This window comes from Oratosquilla oratoria, chromosome 16 (assembly GCF_046742065.1).
Source record: "Oratosquilla oratoria isolate Oo_2021 chromosome 16, ASM4674206v1, whole genome shotgun sequence".
Lineage (NCBI taxonomy): Eukaryota > Metazoa > Arthropoda > Malacostraca > Stomatopoda > Squillidae > Oratosquilla > Oratosquilla oratoria.
This window is the reverse complement of record NC_134792.1, coordinates 46,337,362-46,361,200: the sequence shown is the minus strand read 5'-3', so window position 1 is coordinate 46,361,200 and position 23,839 is coordinate 46,337,362. Positions and strand designations below refer to the sequence as shown.

The 23,839-nt window shown below is 40.6% G+C and overlaps 1 protein-coding gene across 4 annotated transcripts in view; it reads right to left on the bottom strand.

Annotated features, from left to right (window-relative positions):
- Remo (Remoulade) overlaps window positions 1-23,839 on the bottom strand; it is a 119,257-nt gene that overhangs the window by 92,343 nt on the left and 3,075 nt on the right. For 2 of the 4 annotated variants that reach the window (XM_076199679.1, XM_076199682.1), the window contains exon 2: window positions 1,120-2,048. In XM_076199679.1, the coding sequence (XP_076055794.1) occupies window positions 1,120-2,003 (884 nt within the window). In that variant the 5' untranslated portion in view covers window positions 2,004-2,048. The other 2 variants (XM_076199681.1, XM_076199680.1) reach the window with 2 other exon arrangements.

The following is a 23,839-nucleotide window of genomic DNA, read 5'->3' as shown; positions in this document are numbered from 1 at the left end:
GGAGTTTGTCGTCTCGGCGTATAAGACGAGACTTACGAACCGTAAAATCGAAACGTTCCGAAACGGCTTTTCAATAAATCAGGTACAATAGCTAGAGCGATATATGTAGAACATTAGAACATATATAACTTAAATACAGTCTTTCATTTTTATATGTAACTGTTCCCTCTCTATATTTCAAAAAATAAATATATATTTTTCTAATCATTAGAAATGCGAACCCAGCAATATAACGGGAGACAGGAGCGCTGACAACAGAGGCACAAACACACAATCAAAGACAGAAGAGGTTTGATTGGTAGGATTATCGACCACAAGTATACAATTCAGAAATATAAAAACACTAAAACACTAAAATGTATGAGACACGAATTTCAAAGATATAGACATACAAGAGAAATTATAGATTGCCAAAAATAAAATAACCAGATAAAGAAATAAAATTATCAAGAAGATAAGTACATAAATAAGCCCACAAATTAAAAAATATACAATAAAGAAGCAAACAAATAAATGAAAAATATTAAATGAATATCTACATAAACACAAATGAATAAACAAAGAATAAGATAAATAAATAAATAAATAAATAATGAAGTCTGAAAGACCCTGCAAGCCAACTTCTCCCCAGCAAGCCATAGCTGGTTCAAACCCACCATCTGAGCTAATTTACGGCCACGCGAAGAAACCCAGCCTCTGGTTATGGCCAGCTGAGCAGTTGGTACCCCCCACAGGGTCACAAGCAGCTCGTTAAAGATGACACATTGTTGCCCAACCAGCTGCACGAACTTCCCTCTCGTCCCGCCGCAGCTGCAAGGGTTGTGCTTCAGCTGGTACATGTTCCAGCTATGCCCAGGTGGCATCGCCTGCACAGCTGGCTGCCAATGAACGAACTTTTCGAGATGGCAGATGGTATACCTCATAACAGCTGGAGCTATCCTCCGCGTGACGTAACACACAACTATGTGAATTTGCAGCTGGTACGCGTGACAGCAGTTGGAGTCCACAGCGCGCACACAATACAATATACAATAACAGAACAGTCTACGAGACCTATTAGTCCATGTCGCCCTCGAGGACTACAAGGACGAGGTCCTGCGGGGGACTTCGAGTACTTACAGCTGCTTGGCGTCCGGAGGGAGACACACCTCTCTGACGTTGACCACGGGAGGTGTGGAGGAGCAGTACACCTTCGAGGATGACCTCCACTCGCACACGTCCCGGCAGGAGCTTCTTCCGCCCGTCCGGCCCCTCCCACCTCCGCCTCCGCCTCCTCCTTGACCGCCGCCCCTCCGACCCGGCTGAAGGGGCACCACGGGGTCGACACTCGGAGAAAGCTTCACCCAAGTGTCATTGGAGGCGTGGACGGGCAAGGAGGCGGCTGTGGTGGTGGTGGCGGCGGCGGCGACAGCCCCAGGGCCAGCCGAGGGGACTGTCGGGGGCGCCGCCAGGGTGGTGGTGGGGGTGGAGGGGGAGAGTGGCAGGTGACCATCGTCCTCGATGCCCTCAGCCCAGGCGCCCACGAAGAGGGGTAGAGGAAGGGGGAAGAGGACGAGGAGGAGGAGGAAGGTGAGGAGGTGAGGGTGGTATCGCGAGGGGGGCCGGGGGTGAGGTCGACAGGTGGGGGACGGTCGGGGGGAGGAGTATGGGCAAGAAGAGGGGGGAAAAGAAGTGGAAGAAGAATAAGAGAGGGAGGAGACGGAGGAAGAAGAGGACGAGGAGGAGGCCAAGGAAGAGGTGAGGGACGAGGAGGAGTGGAAGGAGGAGGAGGAGGAGGAAGAGGAGGCAAGTCTGGAAAAAGAGGAGGAAATACCAGAAGAGGAATAGGAAGAAGGGAGGAGGGGTGATGAACAGGAAGAGGTGGAGGAGGAGGAGGAGGAGATGAGTTTGTTGAGGGGCGAGGTGGGCGAGCGCCCAGGGGTGCCCGGGCGTGACGGGGGCCAGCGGGCGCGGGGGCGAGGGGGAGTGGGCGACAGAGAGTCGCCCAAGAGGCTTACTGACATCCCGTCACAACCGGGGCGAGTCGTACAAGTCCCATTCTATGGTCCCTGAAAGAAGAATAAATAAGAAATGAATAAAATGAAAATTAATACAATAAAAAAAATCCCCTTCGTCGCCAAAGGGGTGGTTCAGGTGCCAAGATGACGTCATTACCACCGCACGTGGCACCTGGCGCCACGTGGTGCCAAGGCAGTGCCACGTGATCCAAAAATAACGGTGGATTTACCTGCAGCAGGCCAAGAGCCTAGAAAGATCACATTTTGAAACACTGTACCACAGGAAAGTGGAATATAAACACGTCTTATCTTATTATTACTATTATCATCATTATCATCATCATCGTCGTCTTTGCATCCCTACATGCTCCCCAACCCTGTCCTCCATAGCGTTTCTCTTTTTTTTTCCCTAATTTCCTCCTCGCTTCCCCCACGCCCCTACTCCTCTGCACCTCACAGCATCTTCTTGTTGTACACTTGTACATGATCTTCTCACACTCAAGATAGGACATTCTGGACAATGTCGAAGGAGCCCTTACTGCCTAAACATCACCTGAATGACTAAGTGCAATGCTAAGCAGAGACTGATGCAATACTAAGTGGCGAGGATCGATAGAGTTGGCCTTGCTCTCTATATAACGTAACCATCGGAAAACTTCCTCTGAGGGATGTGCCTACGCCACGGTCCTCGTAGTACAGATGTACAACAGACAAATGTTGTACATCGGGCTTTGATTAGCCCCATCAACCCTCCCAACATTTAGCCCAAAATGGATACCCTTGTCCATTTCTACTCTCCTATATCGATCTACTTCTACCGTCCATTTCCTTCTCCCTTCCACCACGATTCCCCAACCCATCTTTCTTCCTCATTACACTCTCACCCTTCTCCTACCCATTCTCTCTTCTCCCCTTTCAGACTCAGTCCTTCGGACGCCATCCCCTTCCTAGCGATTGGAAACCAATCTCCAGTCAGAAAAGAATATTGATTTCTTTTATCTTCTTTCCTCTCCTTCACCAAAAACCTCTATGGCTTCACCTCTTCGACAAGATAATTTGTCTCCAAGGATAGAAACGCTGGTTATCGCTGACGAAATAGTCCTGCCACCCGTCTTTCCTTCTCCATTACCTTCCCTTTCCTCTTGCTCTGCCTTTTCGCCACACATCCAAAACAGCGCTGTATAATTGTATTGCAACATTTAAGCCCAAGATCCCCTTAGCCCCCGCTCCCTTCCTCCCCTTGCCCTTACAAGCTCTCAACAAAGCGACGGGGCTCTCCACTCATCTCCATATTCAACTCACTCTCTCAGTGCTATTCTGGACTCGTTAAACTATTCTAACCGCCACTAGGCGATTTCATTCAGCTAAAGAAAAACCATGCACAGTGAAAGAGATAAGATTCTTTGTTTTGTTTTTATCCTTTGTCAAAGAAAACGGGGTTAAACTCTTCCATACCATGGAGTACTTTTCCTTTTCCTCTTGCTGTTGTCATGCTATTTCACTCAGTTGTGTGTAGCAACTTTCGTAGCGTACTAGAACATCCACGTTACAAGAACGTTCAAAACATAATTGGTCTCACGAGAACAGAGAGAAATGTGGAGGAGAGACAGAACAGGATAGAAAGAAAGCTGTTATATAAGATACAACAAACGTTGAGGCGATCTGGGCATGTGGAAATACATGAGGAAAGACTAGCATAGAGAATGTGAAAACTGGATGTGGATAGAGTGAACTTGTGAGGAAGACCAAGGATGTGATGGATGGAAGAGGGGAAGGTGGCTTTGGATGCATGCTGAATGTCTGTGGAGCAAGGAAGAAAGAGTGCAAAAGATAGGAGTGAATGGAGGGATATTATGAAAGGATGAGATGACCTGGCTCAAAGGAATGTTCGTCTCATCTGTTTCCTAATTCACTTCACATGGATGAGTCGGGTGGTGGTCTGGATACAGTGTAGTGGTAGGGGTGTACACACACACACACACACACAAATATACATATATATATACATACATACATACATACATATACCAAGGCCTTTTCCCCCTTACTAGGGAGGTAGCCAAAAAGGAAAAGGCATAAAAACATTCCCACCCCATCACCGAAAACACTCCACACACCCCCACCCTCCCTACCATCTTAGCACCTCCTAGATGACGGGTCATCCCTGCACCCTGTCCACTGCCCTGGGTCAGAAGCAGTGTCGCAAGACACAGCACATCCACAGCAAGGCCGCTTCATTAAATCGGCGACCCCCCTCTCCGTCCCCCCATATAAAGGAGAGGACGGGGAGAAATCCCTTCAGGCTGCGTCAAAATTTTGCTCACACATACTACCTCATCCCCCATCCCCCTGTCCATTCCACCTCATGCATCACAACATCTTCCATATACAACCATTCTCCATTCACCCCTGTCTTCTGTCCTCTCCCGTCCTTCCTCAACAGACATTCCCCTCTTCCCCAAAGCCCCCTTCACCCCATCCATCCACCTCATCCTAGGACGTCCCCTCATGTTCACTCCCTCCACATCTGCCTTCCATACCTCCTTTACTAGTCTTTCTTCACTCATTCTTTCCATGTGTCCAAACCATCCTAATACTCTTTCATCAACACTATCTCCCAGCTCCCTTTCCACCCCTGTTCTCCTCCTCACCTCCTCATTTCTCACTCTATCTAGCCTAGTAACCCCCATCATACTTCTCAGACACCTCATCTCAAACACATTCAAGCTCCTTCTCTCTTCCTCTCTTATGTTCCAAGTTTCTGCTCCATACAGTGCTGTTGGCACAATCACTCCTTCATACAGTCTCCTCTTAGCATCCATTCCCAAATTTCTATTCCTCATTACATATATATATATATGTCAGAAAATGTTCAAACACTGGACTCAGACTCGAGTCCAGTGTTTGAAATTTTTCCGACAACATGGCTCCTGGACTCCAGCTCTTTATGAATATATATATATAATATATATATATATATATATATATATATATATATATATATATATATGTGTGTGTGTGTGTGTGTGTGTGTGTGTGTGTGTGTGTGTGTGTGTGTGTGTGTGTGTGATTCACTATGGTCTTGAATCACGTGTTGGACTCGTGATCGACAGTTATTTCCCTCCTGGAAGAAAGCTCAATGTGTGTGTGTGTGTGTGTGTGTATGCATGTAAAATGCTGAAAGAGTTAAAAGCCAATAAAATGAAGACAATGACTACCACATTGCATGGAACAACAGCTAAAGAAATTCCGAGAAGACAGCAAAGCTGTTACCTACTTGCAAGTAGAGGGTCACGAACATGATCACCACAAGAACTTATGAGGAAATACCTTAATACAATAATAACCAGAAAGGCTTTTGTTAATTTCTAAGCAGTATGGAAAGGATTATATTATGTCTCAAGGAGAATACGAGGATTCCTTTGAAGTCACAAGGAAAATGAAAGGATTCTCAAGTTATGAGTAGGTCAGAAGAATCTTTAAGTTACAATCACACAATGAGTCCTTGATTTACTAATTCGTAATGTTAAATCGTGAGCAAATAAGGACAATTCTCATCATTGAAAATAGCATGGCCCCTACCCAAAGTACAAAGGCCCTTACAAAATCAGTTATGAAAAAATAAGTGAACTATGACAAATAAGTTGAAGGACTTGGGTCAAGTTATCAGGATTGATTTGATTGGTTGCTTAGATTTTTGGCAATGTTTTAGCCCACTACCACCACCCTTGCTTGCCATGTTCACCAAAACCTAGTTTCTACATTATTATGTGGATATAAAATAACATCCAGAAGGTGCCAAGATAAAAGGGAGGGAAGAGGGTAGAAGGAAGTGGAGTATGTAGGGGATGGAATGGATGGGACTGGTTTCTATGCCTTTGTTTTTTGCTACCTCCCATGTAAGGGGGGGAAAAGCCTTTGGTATATGTATGTATGTATGTATAAAATAACAGACATAACAGAAAAGTTCACCCAAACAATAGCCAGAAAAAACTGAAAGGACAAACTGAAACAATCAAAATAAATCAGCACTTCCATTTACATCCACTATATATCAACACAGACATTCTAAATGTTAGGAAACAATAAATTGAGAATCTACAATTATTCCAGAAGATATATGACCCCTAACAAGTACTGGTTGGGTGAAGGTGGAAGAGGCGGTGTGGATTTCTCCTAAAGTATAAAAAATTCTACAGATACAAAACTATGGAATATAGAACTGAAATTTTACACATTCCTAGTCCCATTAAAAACATCCCACAGAACCAAAAATTAATCATACAAAGCTTGAAACAAGGGTGATTTTAAAGTGCTGGATGCACAGAAAATAATATGAATCTAATGGTTACGGACTCAAATTATATTATTATGAAACAAGTGTGAATCATTATATAACAAAGGTTTTCTAATTATATATTTGTGAACTGGAACAAATGGAAGTAATATGAAATTAAACCAACACAGTCAAGAAACATTAGAGATTAAAAAATATTCACAACAGACCTCCATTCTTTTTAGTCTATGTTAACCATCTTGATACATTCTACAACTTTAGTTGTTTATTCTTGCAGCTGCCAGGTGATTCTATTTATATAAGGAAAAACCCCACCATATTGAAAGGGTTGAAAAATATCTTGATCCTCACTTGATTAACCTCTTTGATGTTCTCTATGATTTTCATGAATTCTTCTAGCTGATGCTATACAATTCTATCTGTATACCTAAATTATATACCAAGGTCTTCTTCACCTTTATATGGGAAGTAACTATCCAAGGCATGCACCCACCCCCACTTCATTCCATCACCCATTTGCTTCTCTCTTATCTTATTTCATCTATTTACACGAAGAAAACCCAGTCCACAGTGAAAGCGCTAAGGCATTAAAATGATGACCATCAGTATACATAAAAAGGAAAAGTAGTTCTAGTGCCCAATTATCATACAAATAAGCTTCATCTATTCAAAAAATAAAAAAATTCTAATTTCCATGCAGTGAAGTATTTCTTGGTATGATGCTGACATAATTAATTCCTAAGGAACAATATATAATATTCTTATACTGTATTTATTCTATATCTACCTTCATTTGTTACAATTGTGTATTCATTTACCACATACATATGTCACAATGCATTTTTTCCTAAATTAAGTCCTGCCCTATTGTTAATAGCATTTCAGCACTTCACATTTTTCCACACACTCTAACATCCAATCATCACATAACTGACATTCCACAAATGGAAAAATCCACTTTTTTTTTTTTTTTTTTTTTTTTTTTTTTTTTTTTTTTTTTTTTTTTTTTTTTTTTTTTTTTTTTTTTTTTTTTTTTTTTTTTTTTTTTTTTTTTTTTTTTTTTTTTTTTTTACCAAACATGTGGATTCTGTATGTTGTTATTGTTGCTGTACAGATCCCAGGGTAAAGCTGATGAAGCTTTTGACATGAAGTCTTAGGGATGTGACCCACCTGATGTTCCCACTGTCTAACCACTACTAAGAGCAGCCACATACACTCTCTCTAAAACCAGAGCATCTGGAAGCCTCCAAACCCTTGGGAGATAGAATGAAGCGGTTTGCTTCAGCAGCTACATTATGTAAAGCCTGGACAAGATTGTTACATTTAATTGGGATCATGCTTAAGATGGCCCTAATCCTGAAGGGTTTAACTTTTTTTTCCAATGCATATGCTCATTGGTCCTTGCCTATCAGTTGCATTTCAAACAAGATTGGTAAATTAAGTATAGTGATCATTACACATCCATGGGAAAGACTTATATCTATGACGATCATTATTTTTAACTCGTAGGAGGCTGGTAGTCATTATAAACCCAGTCAACCCTGAACAGGCAGTTTTGTATGAAGTTCAGTAAGTCAGTCTCTCATATATATATATATATATATATATATATATATATATATATATATATATATATATATATATATATATATATATATATACTATATAACAAGTCCATACATGTATGGTATTAAAACAATGATTTTTGTAATATGAGTATGATACAGGTTAAGAAATATTTCACACTATAATGAAATATACCCGAAGTAATTATCATTTCTAGTTTCTCTAGTATGTATCATATATTTAAACCAGTGTGATATTTTTATAACTAATATATATAATTAGCATATAATCTCTAAACTCCAATGATGTCCTCTACAGACTCTTCTGGCTAACATCAGATTATTCTCTTTGGATGAGGGCAAGGTCCACGTTGAAAGGAATTAAGGGTAACTCAAAGCACTTTTGATTTTTTTAATGGATAATGCCAATTTTACTCAGTTGAGGACAAGTCCTATACCAAGAAGATTAATAACATCAAATAAAGAGCCATGAAGACCTCACTGGTCCACTTTATGAAAGCAAAATGTATTAAATCATATCAACATTTAGACACAATCTAAGAAATATACTCTAACAAAGTAATAATGCATTTTATAAAATGCTGTCGAGATATAAAGGTTAATTTTCATCAAAGGAAAATCATACTTTAAAGAGAATCATTTATAGTGTATAAATATACTGTCACCATAAAATGTGTATTATATATTTCTGAGTAAAAACAATTTCCTCCGAGATTTTCCAAGGGAAGTATGATATTTGTTCTGACATCAATACTGGTAACCAATTATGCAGGTCAGTAGCTAAATGAAAAATGCATGAGAAATATTATTGAGGTCCACCATAGCATAAATAAATGGTTGAAAGATGTGAAATTGAGGGTAAAATCAAACTAGTCATACAATGAATGGAATTTGCAAGGAACCATTATCATTCTTAATACAAATATACATCAGTAACATTGATGTCAAAATTAAAAGCTGATGCCAAAAAGCAGCTCCATTGGCAAAGAATATTTACATTCTTCAGATTACAAAGTAAAACAGTTTATTTTCCACCGTACATTTCATCTTCTCTTAAATATCTGTGAACCACTGCTGCAATACTTAGGTCTGTATATTACATGAGACCTGTGGTAACACTCTGACTAATTAGGTTGTAAAAATTAAGTCAAAATATGCTTGTGCAATGACAATAAGTCAAATTTAACTTTCAATAATATATTGTTATTCCCTTGTGTCACGAAAGTAGCAAAATACTATGAAATACTTGGTAGTCAGCTACAAAAACATTACAGAAGAAATAATTTCCAACATAGCTAAGACAATGGACTTTGTTTCCCAAAATATCTAGAAGCTAAAAATAAGGCTGTGTTGGAATTGAGTTAAGGGCAATAAAACCCAACCTAACTAATCAGGTGGTCCACCTAACCTAACCCTGAGAACCTTATTACATAACAAATCTCCACTGGACTCATCACAATTTGAATTTTGCGAAGCTCTGCCAAAGGATTCGAACTCTAGACCTGTGCCGACATAACCGTGAAGCCAAGACGTTAGCAACTGAGCCATGAACGATGCTACAAAACCAACAAGTTCAGTGGAGTGCAATGACTTGACTACCTGTGCTAAAGTAATTAAATTATCCTGGAAACATAATAAATAAAAGTAAACCCCCTTGCGAGACCTAGATACTAATAATTCATAAACATGAAAGCTTCTTCCCATACGACAGTAATTAAATTAGGTGCGACAATAAAGGTACGTGAGGAGAGCTGATCATTAATTTTGAGATCTTGTTGATTCATGAGATGATTATTTGTGGAACTGTGGAGAGAAATTTGACAGTTTTTCCAGAGCTAGAGAATTTCATGGACGAAGTGAACAGAGTTTGAAAAACCTATGAAAAAAGAAGAGTAAAGAGCGAGAAAGAGGCCATGTAGCCATGGCATTTGGCTACTGTTGTTTTATATGTTCATTTCTTATTTTTTTGCTAAACAACTTCGTTATTTTTGAGAGCCCCTAGTAACAGCATCCAATATCTTTATGCACAAGTAATGGAAATATATGACTTGTTTATTTCAACAAAGTTGAAAAAATAGTTCACTTCTAAATCCAAATTTCAATGCATTACAACCCATCGCAACCTCCCACCTCTCGATTGGTCGAAGGAAACTTCTTGCTTGTTATTTCACTGGACATCGCAAAATCAAAACAAATAGTGACGTCATCTCCGTAAGCGTTCCTATCAGTGGTTACAAGAACTTTTTATTGTTTTGTAATGTTTGGGGATCCGGCCTCAATCATAATAACAATGAAATACATAAATAAATTAATATCAATTAAGCTTGATTATTAAGTCATAGGACACTCTACAAGACTAATGGTTAATCTAAGAAAATTATGCTAACTATTCAAATATATATATATATATATATATATATATATATATATATATATATATATATATATATATATATATATATAAACTGACATAGAAAATGGGAACTAAAGTAAATACACCACAGGGGGAAAATAGACACAACTCCAAAAGTAGAACAATGCAAAATTGGCTTTACTTGTAAAACGTAAAACCAGTGTCTTCTACGCAGTTGTAGATAGACAACTTTTCTAAATCAAACATCTCTCATATGGACTCTATTCAATACAAAAATATATATAAATAAAACTAACTAATCGTAAATCTACCACACCCACAGCCAATCCCTAACATAAACACAGAGCATCTGACGGAATTTCTTGTAAGTTTAATAAAATCGCCTGGCGGCAGTCAGAACAAATACAATTGATGCTGTTAGGACTACCTTCTCCCTATCTCCCAAAATACTTTGACCAAGAGAATTGATATTCAATCCCTGTTACAGAATTCCCTAACAGCAATTAATACAATATTCATCTATTCGTTCATTTATCATCAACTGGTTACCACTTCACTATGGACTTCGCCAGGCAGCCTTTCTACGTGCGACTTGGCGGCACCGAACTTTCCATATGTCCAGGACCAACCTGACGGCGACAAATTTCCCGACCCAATGATGCAGGATTCGACCCTACGTCATTCCTTCCAAGGCCGAACTTAGGCGATGTTTCTAATCGTGGATGAGCCCCCCCCCCTCTCCCCCTCCAGTCACCCAACGCAAACAAACATCCCCATGTTCCGTACTTACGCAATTCAGAGCCCGAATGTCTTTATCCTCCTGATTATATCAGGCACTGGATGCCAGTAGGCTCATATCGGCGAAACCACACGGAGCACATCTACGCATGGTAGGTCATCCAGGGATGACAGCCTTCCAGGGATCGTTAGGCGTGTGTGACCACGAAATCCTACGTAATCCGATATGTCATATACCCGGGGGAGATTCGCGTCTTTCTTGGCTTTCCCTCCTGGCTACGCTTTCACGTTAACAATGGCTGTGGGTACATCATTACCCACCAGCATACGTGAGGGAAGGGCAACGTGGGGTGGGGTGGGGGGACACAGTACGTACGCCCAACTAGCAAGGGGGAAAGGGGAGAAGGGGGAGGAGTCTAGGGCAAGCCGCTAGTGGCCCCAGCGCCACGGGTTGGACACTAGCTTGTGTCACGCGCACACATACCCCTCACACAGGCAGGACGAGAACTGAACCTATACCAGCCGTGGGCCGTGACCAGGGAGGGAGGTCCAGCCTCCTCTCCTGCTCTTCCTACACAGCCACCTCTCCGCCTCCTCTTCACACTACAACGCCTCTCACATGCTCTCGCTTCTCTTCTCCCTGTACTACAACTCTCTCTCTCTCTTTCCTATGCATTTGGGCTCTTCATTCTCCTCTACCCCATCGATCTATTCCCCGGCGCTTGAGCCTCCTTCCCACTTCCCCAGAACTCCCTCACTCACGTCCTGACTTCCTCATTTCTTCCCAAATCACAAAACCACTCCCTTGTCCCCTACGAACTTCCTTTTAACTTCCCACCATTTCTCGTCCCCACCCTTTTCTCCATTTCCACTTCTACTTCACGTGCTACCATAAATCTACTTCCGATCTTATCTACTTCTTTTGCCTCCAGCTCACCCTCCACCATTTGCTATAACATATAATTCCCTTCCTATCTGAATTTAGCCTCCTTTCCACTTTGCTGTCGTCGTCGTTATTATCATTACTCCTGTTGTTTTTCTTAAACTTACTGTATTTCATTTCATATGCTTTATCACCAAACCTCCCCTTCCATAAATTAATCAATTATCTTTCTCCAACACAGCGGCATTTTTCCCCTTCCAACTCGAAGCCTCTTGCTCAATTCTCCTTCAACCATGCATCCACATTTTTTAAACCTACACTCGAATTCACTTCACTTTCATCTTCTTTGACTCCCTCACAGAACACGCCCCTTATCCCCCGGCCCTTAATCCAGTAACATCTTCAACAAACCCCAACCCCACTAGGTAGACCCCTAACAAAATTGAATAATAATAATAATGATAATACGATTATTAATAATAACAACTATAATAACAATAGATGCAAATAAAAATACTAATACCTTACTCTTGCCATTGTCAACAATCCTTATATTACCATTTGTAAATGTCCTGTAAACATTCAAGCTCCCTCCCAACGATCTAATTCAGATGAGGAAATCCCTTACTCCCCTTAGGATTAAATCCCTCTGCCCCAACTAGACCCCGCCCACTCACGCTCACCCTATCCCTCATGTAGTTTGTGGCACTTACTCACGAACTTTCTGCTGTTGGGCGATTTTATTCATCTCCGTGGTGGCCTCCCTTGCGTACCAGGTGGCACTTTTCCTTCTACTCTACCTGCCGTCAGGAGATTCTATCAACTCTTCACACCATAATACGTCTTTCCCATTACAACGACCACCCCTTTACGCGAACCCTCTCCCCCTTCATCACTGTGGCGTGCATCACAGTCTTTGATCAGGCGAGGACCAGGCGATTTTATTCGTCCAGAAGATGAACACGCGCGTAAAGTTTATCTGGTCCTTGAATGAGCATTTGCTGATAACGTCCTTATGTTCGAAGGGTCGCCCTCAAACAAGATCCCATCCCAAGACATTGTCTTACTCTGATCCCCAAAATCTCGTCCCTGTTACTGCTCTCTCTATCTCTCTCTCCGCTCCCTCTCACTCTCTCTCTCTAACGAATATGGCGGGCGCGCTTCCTCATTTCCCCTTTCCCCCAAGGAATGTGTCTTGTCTCTTCATCTTCACGGTAAATCCCTCCCTATCTTGGGCCGCCATCGTTAGCCCCACTTCCTGCTCATCGTTCACGTTCTCCCTGTCTACTTCCCTTTTTTCCCTTACTTTGTATTTGATCCCTGACTGAGAGCATCTTCACACACTCACACATGCACAGTAACATAAACACTCGTGTAGGTACGCGCGCGCACACACGCAAGCCCACGCACAGTAACATAAATACACACTCGCGCACGCACAATTGGAGAACAAAATCCCATGAGCACATATCTTTTCCTGTTGACTACAAGGTGAACACATATAAACACACACATAGCCAAAGTGAAAAATCCCTTTATTATCATGGGATACAAGAACAAGAGGGCATGGTAGAAATCCAAAGAAAATAAACTGCTAAGAAACATATATTTCTTCACAGATATATCAATTTGTTGAACAAATTAAAAAAAGAACAACATAAGTAAATTTAAGACAAAGTATGGCAGATGGAGATATAGATAGAATCCCATATATTACAATTAGGCAAATACACCACTGACTGTAGAACAGCCAATGACGAAATAATCTAACCAAATACTTGAAGTAAAATTTGATCGACTGGAGACAGCTAATGTGGAACATAGATCTTTCCTTCAGATAACAATTTGTTAAATACATCAGATTCAAAAGAACAACAAAATATATGATACTGAGAAGAAAAGAATAAATTAGGAGGACTCTGCTCACAGAGAAATGACGAAACTTTTATTATACTGCTACTGTCCCTCCGTTATGCTGTCCCCCAACCCCTTGTTGCTGTCCTGTACCATTTCTCTGAATTTCATTTCCTTGTTTTGCCTACCCTGTGGTGGGGGAAAAGAATGTTGCCACCAAGTATTTCCACTTGGATCGTAAGAGGCGAGAAAAACGGGACGGGGATTGGGACCAGGCATCCTTCTCCATGTAGCCCCAAAGGGGAAATTCATAAAAAAGTAAAGGCATAGCAGGGTCTAGGAGTTTTCCAACCAGCACCCTAAGGTTTGGGTCTTTTAATGTACGTGGATGTGGTACTGATGAGAGTAAAAGGGAAGAGATAGGTAATATGTTTGTGAGAAGAAAGATGGATGTCTTGGCTTTGAGTGAAACAAAGTTGAGAGGGAAGGGCGAGTGCGAGTCTGGGAGTGTAGTTGGGAGGTTCTCAGGAGTGAAGAGAGGGCGAGGGAGAGAAGAGATGGCTATACTAATAGTGAAGAGATAGGTAAAAGCGTAGTGGAGTGGAAGGAGGTTTCTTCAAGGCTAATGTGGATGAAGGTGAAACTGAGAAAGGAGATGTGGGTTTTTGTAAGTGCATATGGGCCTGGTAGTGAGAAGAGTGTAGAAGAGAGGCTTTTTGGATAGATTTAAATGAGTGCATAGAGGGATTAGGGAGGAACGTCAGTGTAGTAGTATTGGGAGACCTTAATGCTAGGGTAGGAAATGAACCAATTGATGGAGTGGTTGGGAAATGTGGAGTTCCAGGAAAGAATCGTAGTGGAGAGTTGATGGTGGAGATGTGTCTAAAAAGAGTTGACGATAGCAAATACAGTGTTTCGGAAGAAAGTCAAGCATAAGTACACATGGGAGAGGGTGATGGATGGAAGGGTGGTAGATAGAGCGTTAATGGACTATGTAGTGGTTGATAGGAGTATAATAGGAAGAGTTAAGGATGTACATGTTCTAAGGGGAGAGAGTGGGGGAATATCAGATCATTTTTTGGTGGAAGGTAAGTTGAGAGTGGAGGATAGATGGAGAAAGAGGAAAAGGACAAAAGGTAGGGAGGTGCTTAGAGTGAACTCTATGAAAAGGAAAAGGAGTACAAGAAGCTGAGAGAGGAGTGGGAGGGAGTGAAGGATAGAGTAGAGCTAGGAGTGGAGGAGGAATGGGGATGGTTCAAGGAGGGAGTCACAAAGTGTGCAAAGATGGTGTGTGGAACAAGAAGGACGGGAGGAAATAGAAGGAAGGGTAGTGAATGGTGGGATGAGGAAACAAAGAAGGTTGTAGAAGAGAAGAAGCGAGCTTTCACAGATTGGTTACAAAATAGGACGAGGGAGTCATATGAGAGGTACAAAGAAAAGAGAAGTAAAGCACAAGGTAAAGGAGGCAAATAGGAGAGATGTGATATGAGGTAAGAGTACGGCAGAATTTTTTTTAAAGTAATAAAAAGATGTTTTGGAAAGAAATTAAGAGAGGAAGAAGAGGCGAATCAAGTGGAGAAGAAAAGGTAAAAGGTGCAGATGGAGAGATGATAATGGAAGTGAAGGCAGTAAGAGGAAGATGGGCAGAGTATTTTAGGGAGCCACTAAATGTGAAGGAGGATAGGGAGAGAAAGATAGTTGCAGTGGAATGTGCTAAGAAAATTACCGTGATGAGTGAGGAAAATGGAGGAGAAATAAGGAAGGATGAAGTGAAGGCAATTGTTAAGATGATGAAAGCAGGTAAGGCACCTGGTCTGGATGGATGCCATGCAGAATGTCTGCAAAAGGGAGGTACGGTGATGGTGGACTGGCTGGTGAGGTTATTTAATGTTTGTTTAAGAGAGGGTAGAGTGCCGGAGGACTGGAGGAGTGCCAGTATAGTTCCACTTTACAAGGGAAAAGGGGACAAGTGTGAGTGTAGTAGTTTCAGAGGGATTAGCTTGTTAAGTGTAGTTGGGAAGGCTTATAAGGAACAGTGTGGATTTAGGACGGGTAGAGGTTGCATAGATCAAATTTTTGTGGTCAGACAGATATGTGAGAAGGATATAGGAATGGGTAAGGGTGTTTTTTTGTTTTTTAATACTTTTATGGATCTGGAAAAGGCTTATGGCAGGGTAGACAGGAAGGCACTGTGGGAGGTTTTGCAGATATACGGGATAGGAGGAAAGCTTCTAGGAGCTGTCAAGAGTTTTTACGAGAGTAGTAGAGCATGTGTCAGGATTAGAAATGGAGAGAGTGAGTGGTTCGAAGTAAAGGTGGGACTTCGTCAGGGATGTGTTACGTCGCCCTGGCTGTTCAACTGGTGGTGCGAGAGGTAAATGCAAGGGTGGTGGGTCAGGGATTAAAGATGGTTAAAGAAAATGGAGAAAAGTGGGAGGTGAGCCAGCTGTTGTTTGCGGACGACACTGCGCTTGTAGCAGGATCAGAGGAGGGATTGAGGAAGTTGGTGACAGAGTTTGGGAGAGTGTGTGAAAGAAGAAAATTGAAGATAAATGTGGGTAAAAGTAAGGTGATGAGATGTACAAGGGGTGAAAGTGGCAGCAGACTGGAAGTAAGCATTAAGGGAGAGCGACTGGAGGAAGTGGATAGTTTTAGATACTTGGGTGCAAATGTGGCAGGAAAGGGTGGAGTGGAGGTGGAGGTAGAATGTAGATTGAGAAGCGAGTAAATGCCTTGGTGGATTAAAAAGTGTAATGAGGAATAGACGTTTGGGAATGGATGCTAAAAGGAAATTGTACGAAGGAGTGATTGTGCCAACAGTACTGTATGGGGCAGAAACATTGAACATAAGAGTGGAAAAGAGGAGTTTGAATGTGTTTGAGATGAGGTGTCTGAGAAGTATGATAGGGGTTACTAGGCTGGACAGAGTGAGAAATGAGGAAGTGAGGATAACTGGGGTGGAAATGGAGTTGGGAGATAGGGTGGATGAAAGAGTATTGGGATGGTTTGGACACGTGGAAAGAATGAGTGAAGAAAGACCAGTAAAAGAGGTATGGAAGGCAGACGTGGAGAGAGTGAAAATGAGGGGGCGACCTAGGATGAGATGGATGGATGGGGTGAAAGGGGCTTTGGGGAAGAGGGGAATGTCTTTTGAGGAAGGATGGGAAAGGGCAGAAGACAGGGGTGAATTGAGAATGGTAGTATATGGATGATGTTGTGATGCATGAGATGGAATAGGTGGGGAGATGAGGGGTGAGGGAGCATGTGTGAATTTTTTTTTTTTTTTGACGCAGCCCGAAGGGATTTCTCTTCGTCTTCTCCTTTTCTGCATGAGGGGATGGAGAGGGGGGGGGGGTCGCCGATATAATAAAGCGGCCTTGCTGTGGATGTGGTATGTCTTGCGACACTGCTTCTGACCCAGGGCAGTGGACAAGATGCAGGGATGACCCGTCATCCAGGAGGTGCCAAGATAACAGGGAGGGTAGAGGGTGGTGAGGAGTGGAGTGTATTAGGAATGAAATGGGTGGGAATGGTTTTTATGCCTTTGTTTTTTGGCTACCTCCCTTGTAAGGGGGAAAAAGCCTTTGGTATATGTATGCAAAAAGAATTTGTTGAGATGAAGTGGAAATAAACATACTATACAACCATATTAGAAAAAAAAACATGAAGCTAAAGGGCAACATCTAAAATTAGAGCAACTGACTGGATGCCATATGAGTGAAATGAAGAAGTACAACTCAATATAATATTTTTTTTTTTACAGGACCGTCTGGGTTATTGGCTCCCTGTTATTGTGGGGTTAAAAGCTGCTAAGTAGTATGCAGCTAAAACTTTAGGGTCTATATGGGGCTCCTCTATGGACCAGAGCCACACATCATTTTGTCTGTGGTAGAGGAATTTTTTATTCATAGAGAAATGATGATACTTTATTATACTGTGACTGTCCCTCTGTTATGCTGTCCCCCAACTCTTGTTACTGTCCTGTACCACTTCTCTGAATATTCATTTTCTCATTTCGCCGAACCCTGTGGTGGGGGAAAAGAATACTGTCACCAAGTAATTTAACTCAAGTCATAAATGGGATGGGGACAGGGTTTGGCATCTTTCTCCCTGTAGCCCCAAAGGGAAAATTCATAAAAAAAAAGCAAAGGCATAAGAGGGTCTGGGAGGAGTTTTCCAACCAGTATCCTAAGGTTTGGGCCTTTTAATGTGTGTGGATGCGGTACAGATGAGAGTAAAAGGGAAGAGATAGGCAGTATTTTTGTGAGAAAAAAGCTGGATGTGTTGGCATTGGATGAAACTAAGTTGAAAGGGAAGAGCGAGTGTGAGTTTGAGAGTGTATTTGGGAGGGTCTCAGGAGTGAAGAGAGGACGAGGGAGAGAAGGGGTGGCTATACTAGTAAGTGAAGAGATAGGTAAATGTGCGGTGGAGTAGAAGGTTTCTTCAAGGTTAATGTGGATGAAGGTGAAACTGGGGAAATGTGGGTTTTTGTAAGTGCATATGGACCTGGTAGTGAAAAGAGCATAGAGGAAAGGGGGGCTTTTTGGATATACAGTATAAGCTCTTTTAACCGGCACGAGTGGGACCAAAGACGTGCCGGAAAGGGGAAATCCCGGTTACGAGAAGGAATATTAAAAAAAATACATTTATTGCCTTTATTCATAGAGTACTTAAATAAAATTCATTCAATGGCTTCACTTTTGTTGTTTATTTATTTACCAGTATATTCATATTTATTTATCTTTATTTATTTTCATGAAATCACGTATGTCTCTTTGTTTAGAATGTTTGTCTCTCTGCATTAAAAATTCATTTTGAAGACAGTGAAGAGACATCACGTCGTGAGTCCCCATGTAGGTGCATTGCTCCGCAAACTTGATAAATGTTGCCAATCATTTAGCGGCATCCTTCCACGTTACTCTTGGCTCTGGGTCATCTTCCTCTTCACTATCAGCCTCTGTTTCCTTACCATGCTTCTCCTCAATCACTGCCTGAATGATTTCGTCGTCAGTTAGTGTGGGGGTGACAGCTTCGTTATTGTCGACATCCATCCACTTCTGAAGACCTTCATCAGTGACGCTAAGCTTAGCACTACCACGCATATCCTTCAACTCAGCCATCACTGCCTTCCTTTGTTTCACAACGAAACCTTCAAAATCCTCATCTCCTTCTTCCTCAGGCGTCTTATTACAGTGGGAACTGGGCCTGACGGAGCGGCGGGATTTGTGGGAGATTGCGGGAAAGATGAGAGCTACCTCTGGCGGCGGCGGGAGTGGCGCGGGAATTTTAAATTTAATTTTTTCGAATTTTTACATTTTTATACAAAATTGTTATTTCCTCTTGAATAATATGCCGGTTAAAAGAAGGAGCCGGATACGAGAATAACGGATAAAAGAGCTTTTACTGTACTTAAATGAATGCATAGAGTGGAATTGGGAGACCTTAATGCTAGGGTAGGAAAGGAACCAATAGACGGAATGGTTGGGAAGTGTGGAGTTCCAGGAAGGAATGGTAGTGGAGAGTTGATGGTGGAAATGTGTCTAGAGAGTTTATGATAGCAAATACAGTGTTTAAGAAGAAAGCCAAGCATGAGTACACATGGAAGAGGGTGGTGGATGGAAGGGCGGTAGATAGGGTAACTAGGAGAATAGTAGGAAGAGTTAAGGATGTACATATTCTAAGGGAAGAGAATGGGGGAATATCAGATAATTTTCTGGTGGAAGGTAAGTTGAGAGTGGAGGATAGATGGAGAAAGAGGAAAAGGACAGAAGGTAGGGAAGTGCTTAAAGTAAAATACTTAAACGTGAAAGAAAAGGAGTACAAGAAGTTAAAACAGGAGTGGGAGGGAGTGAAGGATAGAGCAGAACTAGAAGTGGAGGTTATTGAAAAGAAGAAGTGAGCATTCACAGATTGGTTACAAAATAGGATGAATCATATGAGAGGTACAAAAAAAAATAAAAGAGAAGTAAAGCATAAGATAAAGGAGGCAAAGAGGAGATCAGATGTTACATGGGGTAACAGTATGACAGAAAAATTTGAGAGTAATATAAAGATCTTTTGGAAAGAAATTAAAAGAGGAAGAGGAGGCGAATAGAAATTAAAAGAGGAAGAGGAGGCGAATCAAGTAGAGAAGAAAAGGTAAAAAGTGCAGATGGAGAGATGATAATGGAAGGGACAGCAATAAGAGTAAGATGGGCAGAATATTTTAGGGAGTTACTAAATGTGAAGGAGGATAGGGAGGAAAAGGTAGTTGCAGTGGGAAGCTCTAAAAAATGACCATGATGAGTGAGGAAAATGGAGGAGAAATAAGGAAAGATGAGATGAAGGCAGTTGTTAACATGATGAGAGCAGGTAAGGCACCTGGTCTGGATGGATGCCATGCAGAATGTCTAAAAAAAGAAGGTGCGGTGATGGTGGACTGGCTGGTGAGGTTATTCAATGTTTGTTTAAATGAGGGTAGAGTGCCAGTGGACTGGAGGAGTGCCTGTATAGTTCCACTTTACAAGGAAAAAGGGGACAAGTGTGAGTGTAATAGTTTCAGAGGGATCAGATTGTTAAGTGTAGTTGGGAAGGCTTATGGGAGGTTTTTGACTGAGAAGATTAGGAGAGGAACAGAGGGAGTAATTGGTGAGGAACAGTGTGGGTTTAGGACAGGTAGGGGTTATGTAGATCAGATCTTTGTGGTAAGACAGATATGTGAAAAAGCGAGATCCAAGGATGACCCGTCATCCAGGAGGAGCCAAGATAAGAGGGAGGGAGGGGGTGAATGGGAGTGGAGTATGTGGGTATGGAATGGGTGGGAGTAGATTTTATGCCTTTCTTTTTTGGCTACCTCTTTTGTATGGGGGAAAAGCCTTTGGTGTGTGTATATATATATATATATGTATATATATATATATATATATATATATATATATTTATATATATATAGATATATATATATATATATATATATATATATATATATGTAAACAGACTGCTTGATAAGTTCAAACCCCTTTCAACAGACTGTCAATATCATCATCACCTATCACCAGTCCTATTAGGTGACAGACTTCAAAAGATTCCAGTAGCTTGGCTTTACTTAACATATGAATAGCTAAGAACAAAATAGGAAATAATATCATATGGATAATGGTATTATTTGAGTACCTATTGACATTTTTTTTAATAATTCAAAGACTGAATCCCAAACCCACAAGGGATATAGTTACCCCTAGTTAGAATAGATGGCATGGATACACTCAACTTAATATGGTTCCACACACAAACAGCAGGCCAAAGAGAAAATAAAACCCTAAAATAACTCTCCATCCTAATTATACTAACTCCAGAAATCACCCCACTAGGCTATCTCCTCAACACAGCAACAAGCTACATCCCCACAAATGAAATGAGAAATTATCCATGATCTTCCCCTAGACCACTTTCCAATGAAGATCACCATGGAACTTGAAGGAAAAATAAATCCTACATACAAAAAAATATTCACAAACTATAAGAAAGCAAAATTGCTCAATGGAAATAGAAAAGAACTCCAGAACCCTTCACTATCATCCAATTTTTATTTATACATAAAGCAGTAAAAGAAACCACAAGGACCATTCAGAAAGTCAGAAAGAAATGTATGCCTAGAGACTACAGGAAAAAAAATATATACCCAACTATACACTAGATAACCACTCTTATCAAAAAGAGAAATAGCCTACTGTAACTAGCACACTGATGCCCACAGAACATAAGAAACAAAACTGGGGAAAACATATAAATACTATAAATGTAAACAAATAACAAACAAATATGGAGTATAGTACAATAATAAGCATTACAAATACAAAAATTAACTCATCCCTACCCATGAAGCAGTTGGAGAAGCCCAAAGACTCCATCACCAAAACACCAGCATAATATCATTAACAAGCATTTCTTCAAAACAGGTTTCATATCAAGAAAACAGTAAGACAGCAAAAATATAAATACAAAATAAAACAAGACAGATGTAACCCATCCCTTTCCCAACAGAGATGCAGAAAATACAATAAAGAAATTAAAAACTCATGCAGGAGCCCCAAATAAGCTCTCAAACATCCATTTAAAACACCTTGGCCTAAAAGCAATAATGACCTTGACAGATACCTTCAACCACTCCTGGAAATACATCATTAACCCAACAATCTGGAAAAGGGCACATATAATCCCTCAGTAGAAAAGGGATTGAGCTTTTACAATAAAATAATGGATATTATGTACAGGAGGGATGGCTAGGTTGACTGGGCTGTGAGAGAAAAAAACTTTTGTAGATAGTTTAACACAGAAAAGATCATTGCAAAAGATGGATAGCAAGTTATTCCAGAGAAATTGTATACTTGATAAATGAATTCCTGTATGGAGCCTAGATAGGAGCCATATTCCCACAAAAGTATCCCAGGGTGGAAAAGCAAGATGATCAAAGTGCCATAAGGATCAGAACACAGGAGACCAAGCGTAAAAAGGTTACTTGTTAAATTTACCTAGATGATTCATACCTACATTCTATATAATCAAAACATTCCAATAAATCTAGTTTAAAAAACGGCTTGATAAAGAAACTTAGGAAAGTAATGCCAATGAGAGACAGGCTTGAGAAGTTCTAAGTCATAATCTATATCATCTATAACCTAAAAGGCTTTGAAAAAGACAAGAAAAGAAAAAAAAAAGAAAATACATACATATACCAATGGCTTTTTCCCCCTACATGGGGGGTAGCCAAAAAGAAAAAGGCATAGAAACCACTCCCACCCATTCCATTTCCTATATATTACACTCCCCTCCACCCTCCTCCCTCCCTCCCATCTTGGCACCTCCTGGATGCATTAAAAAAAAAAAAAAAAAAAAAAAAAAAATAATAATAATAATAATAATAATAATAATAATAATAATAATAATAATAATAATAATAATAATAACAATAATTAATAATAATGATAATAATAATACATACATACATATACCAAGGCTTTTTTCCCTTTCAAGGGAGGTAACCAAAAAGAAAATGGTATAAAATTATTCCCACCCATTCCATCCCCAAATACACTCCACTCCCCTCCACCCTCCCTCTTATCCCTCTTTTTACTTACAACTGTGATTTTTTTTCATAGAATATCATAATAGTCCACTAATATCTGCCAAAAATCAACTAAGGCATTTGAAATGTCTTGTACTTTAAAAAAAATTGGCTCCATGTTTTCACACAGAATACACCAAAATAAACATTCAGAAGGTGCTAAGATAAGAGGGAGGGTGGAGGGGTGTGGAGTGTATTCAGGGATGGAATGGGTGGGAATGATTTTATGCCTTTTCCTTTTTGGCTACCTCCCTTGTAAGGGAGTATGTATGTATTTTTTTTTTTTTTTTTCCAAATTTCACTGACAGCAATGCAGCACCTGTGGCTGGCAACAGTCATCAGGTCTTCTGGGAAGAAACACAGGACCCTACAAGCTATGCTTTTAGGGTTCTGTCTCTTTTTCTCCATCAATCAAACTTGTCTCTACATATATCTATGTTTTTAGACTGGACTAAGTTTTCTTCAAAACTATTATGAGTTGATGTATCTGTATAGAAAACTGCATTTTATCTTTTTTATCCTTCAGACATGTCTTTTCTTTCAACTTGCATATATACCTTCCATTCTACTTTATACCTTTGGTATGTTTACATGGATCTTGTTTCTATTGCTCTCTTCCATGTGTGATCTTTACCTTCTGCTTCTCCACTGTTTTCACTAAACTAGTCACATGCCTTCTAAGTGGCCTTTAAGACCACTAATATGTACTGTCCTCTTTCTGTGCCATACATCTCCAGGGACTTCTTATATCATTGTCTTCTACTTGCTTTCATTCTTCTCAGTTTGCTGGTTTGTAATTTTTCTTTAGTCCTTGGCAGTACCTTCTTTTGTAGCCCTACCTATTATTTTTATTTTTTCTTTCTGCCTTTCCACAGCATACAAACATTTACCATCAGTTTTACTTCAATCCTCATTAAGTGAATTTGCACCATTACACTCACACAAGGCAAAAAAATCGATATGAGCATACATAACTACCTGTGTAATGATACATTTGTGTTCATTTT